Source organism: Pimephales promelas, chromosome 19, assembly GCF_988280905.1.
Source record: "Pimephales promelas chromosome 19, fPimPro1.hap1.1, whole genome shotgun sequence".
In the NCBI taxonomy this organism is placed as follows: Eukaryota; Metazoa; Chordata; class Actinopteri; order Cypriniformes; family Leuciscidae; genus Pimephales; species Pimephales promelas.
In genome coordinates, this window is record NC_142787.1 from 21,778,788 (window position 1) to 21,785,680 (window position 6,893).

The window sequence follows — 6,893 nt, forward strand, 5'->3', positions numbered from 1 at the left end:
TCTTTGAGGTGGACCCCATAAACCTCCATTATATGACTGTCAGACAAGAATGGTTTGGCTAAAAATATCAAAATTGAAAATACTGTGGAAACAAAGACACCTACATCTCGGATGCCCTTGAGGTAAGCTAAAACATATCAAAAATTAATTTCAAAGTGAACTATCCCTTTAAAAATGCTGTCACTCTGCAAATTGCAAGGCGTTTGTGTTGGTCTAAAGATTCTTGCAAACAGATGCAGATAAGCTTGACAGCATCAACCCATTACCCCAGGACTGTATGTGTTATGTAAACCTGACAGAAACGGCAATTGAGGAGCTAAAAATAAAACAAATTGCACAATTGTTGCCGGGCTTTGATATTTATATTTATTTTTGGGAGCTTGAAGAGGTAGAAATGTAGAGGAGCTCACTTTGATATCCGGTGGATATTGTCAGTTGAATCAGAGATACAAAAGTAAATTTTTTTCAAGATTAAATTAGCAATGCATAAAATTAAATTATGAGATCTTCATTTTTGTAATTGCTGCTGTATGGCCAAAATTGGAGATAAGACACCAGATTTATTATACAATTTACTTTTAGTTGTTTTAAGTCAGAGCAGGCTGAAAACTGAAAACACAGAGCAAAGCTGAAAACACTAGTTGTGTATTTGACACTACTTGCTTGTGTAGGCTAATACATGACATGGAAACTTCAAATGTATGAAATCAACATTACACTATGTGTCCTTTAAAAATATGCAAGTCTGTCCATATTAAATTTACTCCACGTGAGAATGCCAAGTGAATATTTTCTAGAAAACATGTTTAAAATGAACCATATCACACTCTCACTCACTGTGCTTTAGAAAGACCACAACAACACTTAATTCCTCTTCATCCGCAAGTTAAATGTGATACCACTCATGATGGAAATGGATTGTTTTTGAGAACAATCACTGGGTTTCTGAAACAGAGGTCAGCGCGGGCCTATTTTAGCCCATTACCAGCTTGTCCCAAGGCTAATTCTGTTGCTATATAGATTGAACCACCATAATGAGTGGGTGGCAGTCTTAAAGTGACAGTCGAAATATCAGCTAAAAATGGCACATTTCAAACATGTAAAGACTAAACATGAAGATCCGTTCTAAAATCACCAATTCAATTTCTATTTTCTATTCCGTTGCTGCAAGGTAAACCTCATCTCACAATCTGCAAAAACAATCTGTGTGCAGAAAGCCAGAAGCAATGTGCCTATATTTAGTCTTTTGATAAGTCTCCGTCAGCTGAACCTTTGCCACATCTGTACATTTTAATTAGAACAACCAAAAAAATACATGCATCCTGGCTATTATCTAATCTTAACTGAAATGATGGTAGAAGCATTGTCTAAAATTGCAAAATATGCATTTATTGTTGTTATATTGATTATTTTTTATACTTAAATCCTTTTAAAATACCAAACTTATGGAAAATTGTTTCCACTTCTGTTTGGAGATGCTAGTTGGACTTGGACAGAAATGACACATCATAATTTACTTCTTTGGCTACTTCTGACACACGATGAAAACATTTGAACAGAGTAGCAGAGTAGCTTTGTAGCAGAGTGAATGTTCTCAGAATGTTGTCTTTGTGTTGTCTAAATCAAACTTGAGCACTTCCAGAATCTTCACGCTCCATTTGGTGGTGCTGACGATTAAACATTTACAGGACATACGCCACTGCCTTCTGCTGTGGAAATGAGGCCATGTTGAGTTATCATGACTCCCCACTGGCTCTCTATGGGATCTGGGTCAGATATAGAGTCAGAACCGGGGCTTTATTCTTCTCAATATACACTGTGCCCTCACCTAGTAAGAAACTAAAATGAGTAGGTTTAAATCACTATTATTATAATTCACAATCTGCATTAGGCTACCTAATATTTAATACAATACATAGATAACAAGCAACAATAAACATTAATGCTGTATGCAACAGGAGAAACAGGTCCAGTCCGATGGAAGTCTGATGATGCATGTTAAAAAATAAATAAAAAATAAATAAGGATCAACTGGTAATCTGGCATCATCAGTTGTGGTAGAATAACTGACAACATATTTGTAGTTATCGAAAATAATTCTTAACCTAAACACAACATTTAAACACTTAACCTTGGTTATTAAATATCACAAACGTTTATGAGCAAATAGGCCTAAATCATGCTCTAACATCTTAATATTTTTTTGTACTGTAATTTTCATAGCAACGGTTTTTAATGGGTTTTTGAGACTTGTCATAGTGCATGAATAATGTTTTAGCAGGGGACTAATCTTTTAGAAATGTCGCCATCTGTTGGTAAATTGGCATGCCCCGTCTACGATTAGCCTACTAGTCTACAACTCAAAATATTTTTGCACCACATCTGATTTGTCATTATAAAATTTGGTTGGATCCATAACTTATGTTATACATATCATACATATACATATACATACATATCCTAAGAGTTATATTAATCACCGATCGTCCAACATCGCTCAGATTCTCTCCTCTCCTGCACCCAGGGCAGGGTTGCCAGGACTGTGTAACAAAATTATCCAAGTGTCAATCAAAAAAATAGCCCAAAAGTAGCTCAATGTCCATATCCCAAATATCAAAACTCATTCCATTAACATAGCCTACCTAAAATACATATTTTACAGTCACTGTTATGCAAAATGAAAACCACTAGGCTATTTCGTTGTGATCACAAAACTTAACACCAGCACAGTTTTATCATTGGCAGAAATTAAAATATTTAAATACAAGCATTTCAGACAAATATGATTTATGAAATATGTCAAACCTTTAACCCATGGGAGAAATAAAAAAAATCACCCAATGTCACGGGGAAACCGTGGACATGGCAACCCTGACCCAGACAAAATAATCATCCAAAGCACCCACAGCAAAGGCATAATCAATCGATTACTTTGCCATGGCACAAAAAGAAAATATTAGTCTAATATTAGATACTTTCTCTGTAATTAGGATATAGCCTGAACAGATTTTGCCCTCTTTTTTTTTCTCCAGATTAACAGATCTTTAGCAGACGACAGCATCTACTGTGTAAAAACATCAAATAAACATAATAGAAAAGGCAGTTTTACATACATTCTAAATCTTAAACATCTTAAAGACATCTTCTAAGTGCCTATCACATTTAACAAGAAACGAGATGTATTGCGGATGATGAGTGAATGAGTTCCAACAATCAGCTCAGCAGACTAGAGGAGCATGTACACCTCACCACTCCTGAAGTCAGTCGGCCTGACCCACAGAGCAGCAATTCTCTATGTGCCTGAGGAGAGAATTTATGTCCCGAACAGGAATGACTCCCCCTATCAAGAACGGTAAGATATTTTGGCCAGAACTGACTGGAAGTAAGAACTTATCAAGAGGAAGTAAGAGCTGCTGTGGTTTTCTATGCAAACAATAACCTACGAAAACACTCACTGTGTTGGATGAGCCTACTTAACAAATCATACACATTTATTTGAGCCTATAAACTTAAATAAGAGGTTTGTTTTCAAAGATGATCACAGAAGTAGACATTTATTATTGTATTTGGGTTGTTGCCACTTCGTGTTGCTTGCCAATCAACCACCGTTTGCCAGTGTTTGTTTGGGCTCAGTAGTGTAACTGCCCTCTTTATAAACCAAGACTTTGGAATAAAACGTTTAAAATAAAATTAGAATGAACTTATTACTCCCCGTACTTTATCTGTAGTTTATGGCGGTCCAGAATATTATGCAATACCATATGTTAAACGTTAGATGGCAGTATTGGTTTGTTTAGTAAAGGGCACTCTTATCCATACTCAAAAATATGTGTCGTTGCACCATGTCACTGTTTAACAGAGTTGTATTGCTCTTTATACTTTGCCCTTTATGGTACTAAGTGTTAAATATGCATTTAAAAGTGTGATGGCTCACTGATAGCTCATTTGTGTCTTATCACATATCCTCAATTGTGTTTAGAAATACTTGCTAGTGTGTGTATTTGACCCTTCTTCAAGACTTCTTAGCTTATTTACAAAGACCATTTTTAACTGCTGAACAACATGGCAACATGATCGATCAAACCAGCATTAATAACCAACACAAATATCGAAGCCAGGATAAATAAATGCAAAAGGGGGATACACACATTCCCAGGATACTAATCCTTTTGTAAATTTGAATATTAGCCTACTTTGTGTATTTTTTAAGTAATATATTTAGTAATATAAGTTTTAATTTTTTGAGAGATAGTTTAGTTATGCTATAGCTTAGGCTACTCCATGCTGTCATTTCTGAAGGTTCAACCTAAACTTAGTCTTCCTCCATAATGAATAAGTCCCTGAGCAATTTTGGGGTATACTGAGACCGTGTAGTTCTGGTTTCGTCCTTTTCCGATCACAGACCATCACACATGCACGTCCACACACACCCCTGTCCTTTTGTCATCTGAGAACCTGAGCTGCTGCTAATTGTGGTGCTGGCAGGATGCCGTAGCCATTATGGGCCGTCTGTGCAGCGGGCTCTCATTGAGAACCATGGCTAGATGAGCCACCTCTGCACCACCGAGCAGGACGGCTGCCAAAATGAACTCAACAACCTCTTTGGTGTGCCCTTTGGGTCAGCTTACACAGCAGCGTACCATTCTGCTGAAATCCCTGAATTAATGCAGAGAGGGAAGAAGAGTGGGAGGAATGACTCAAGCGAAAAAGGAGGTACACAAAATGGTGCTCACTTTTATTTGCTGTGTCAGAGTGGGGCAGTCCAACACAAAGGGGTTTACAAGTCGTGATGTAATGTGAGAATGTTTGGAGGGGGGGTAACAGTCATGTCCACGTCATGTGTTCACTTTTACTCAGTCGGTGGTCATCAAACAGGCATGGATCCAATAGGGCGCTCCTTTCCTTTGTGTTTTGAAGTGTTTCAGTCTCTGGTTTTGTGTCGGCTCTTCACTTTTTGACCTTGCCCTGGGCGGCCACTGCCTCCATGGCTTTGCGCACCGTTTCCTCGTCTCCCAGGAACTGCATGGGTTTGATGGGCTTCAGGTCCTTATCCAGCTCGTAGACGATGGGAATGCCAGTGGGAAGGTTGAGCTCCATGATGGCTGCATCTGACATGCCTTGACACAGATGAAGATCTTGTCAAATATAGTTCTTGAAGTTTTCTAAGCCTTGACCTTTCCTGACCTCTGTGACCTTTACTTTCTAAAGTGCACATCTCTATAGCACTCTAGGAAGAATGCAGAACCTTTCTGCTAAAAGGTTATGCCTGTAACAGGAACCTAACCCCCTTCTCATCTCTTCTGTTTATGAATGAGGGCTATAAATAGTCTCTATGTCATTGGGGATCATTGAAGCCTGATGGTCAGACACGTTCTATGTCTGAATGCTAGATTTCCTCGTTCCTGTCTTGTTCATTGACATGCTTAGCTAACATGCAGTTCTATTGTATAACACATCACTCATTCGCTTGAGTCCCTGAATAGTCTTTTAACTAGATGATACTCACCTTCTAAGTGCTTGACTATCCCACGCAGGCTGTTCCCGTGGGCTGCGATTATGACATTTTTGCCGGCCTTGATCTCAGGTACAACAACCTCATTCCAGAAAGGCAGGGCACGAGCAATGGTGTCCTTCAAGCTCTCGCAGATGGGAAGCTCACCCTCTTTTAGACCCTTGTAGCGCCTTGACTGGTAAAAAAGAGGAATGCAACATCATCAAACCTGCAGTCATCCCCACATAAGTGTTTACATGAGTTTACATGTAAAAGCAAGGTTTTGTATGCATTAATGAATTATAACATTAATTTAAAGAGACCTATATATATATATATATATATATATATATATGTATTAGTACATACATTTCATATATATATATATACTCTAAAAAATGCTGAGTTGTTTTAACCCATTTTTTGGGTAAAATATGGACAAACCCAGCCATTGGGCTACATTTTTAAAATACATTTTTAATCCAATGGCTGGGTTTGTCCATATTTTACCCAAAATTGGGTTAAAACAACCCAGCATTTTTTAGAGTGTATATATAAAGTAGCTTATATAAAGTATAAATTATAAAATTAATTGTTATTCAATTTGAACTATTAATTGTCTATAATTAAGTATATAGTCTGATTCCTTTGTCTTACCTCACTGATGATCTTGTGGTATGAATGGTCCTTATCCATTGGAGGAGGGGGAATATCGAATGATCTGCGCCAAATCTTGACCTGCTCCTCTCCGTGCTTGGCTGCTGTCTCTGCCTTGTTCAGACCAGTCAGACCACCATAGTGACGTTCATTCAGACGCCAGGTGCGTACTACAGGCAGCCACATCTGGTCTGTGATCTCCATGATGGTCCAAAGAGTCTTGATAGCACGCTTCAGAACGGAGGTGTAGCACACATCAAACTTCATGCCTGCATCTTTTATGGCCTGAGCACCACGCTTTGCTTCCTCCAGACCCTTTTCACTGAGGTCTGCATCAAACCAGCCACAGAAACGGTTCTCCTGGTTCCAGGAGCTCTCGCCGTGGCGTACAATCACTAGACGATGAGCAGCAGCCATTTTGAAAGAGTTTGTGTTTTACTACAGTATTTTCCAGAATAAGCCCACCAAACTCTTCCCTCCTTGCTGTTGTGCACGCACTCTGTGACAGACAGTGAGCCCTGCGTGCCTGTGCTATTCTCTTTTTATAGCAGTCTGGTATGTGGCCCGTCATGAATGTCATATCTATGCTTTGAACCAATCACAATGTTTCACTTTTAGAATGACAGTTGAACATTCCTATTGACTCTCATGAGTAAGGGGGCGGACCGGATATCTATCTGCTGCTCGAAGGGCAGAGGTCATGAAAGGATTCGAAATAGCAACATGACTTTTAAACTGAGAGGTG

The 6,893-nt window shown here is 38.6% G+C and overlaps 1 protein-coding gene across 1 annotated transcript; it reads right to left on the reverse strand.

Moving 5' to 3' along the window:
- Positions 1-4,714: 4,714 nt before the first annotated feature.
- On the reverse strand, positions 4,715-6,676 carry pgam2 (phosphoglycerate mutase 2 (muscle)). Its single transcript, XM_039687931.2, has 3 exons — positions 6,149-6,676; positions 5,507-5,687; positions 4,715-5,117 (listed from the first exon to the last, which is right to left on the reverse strand). Exons 1-3 carry the CDS (start codon positions 6,563-6,565, stop codon positions 4,948-4,950), a joined length of 768 nt encoding a protein of 255 aa, XP_039543865.1. The 5' UTR covers positions 6,566-6,676; the 3' UTR covers positions 4,715-4,947.
- Positions 6,677-6,893: the final 217 nt, after the last annotated feature.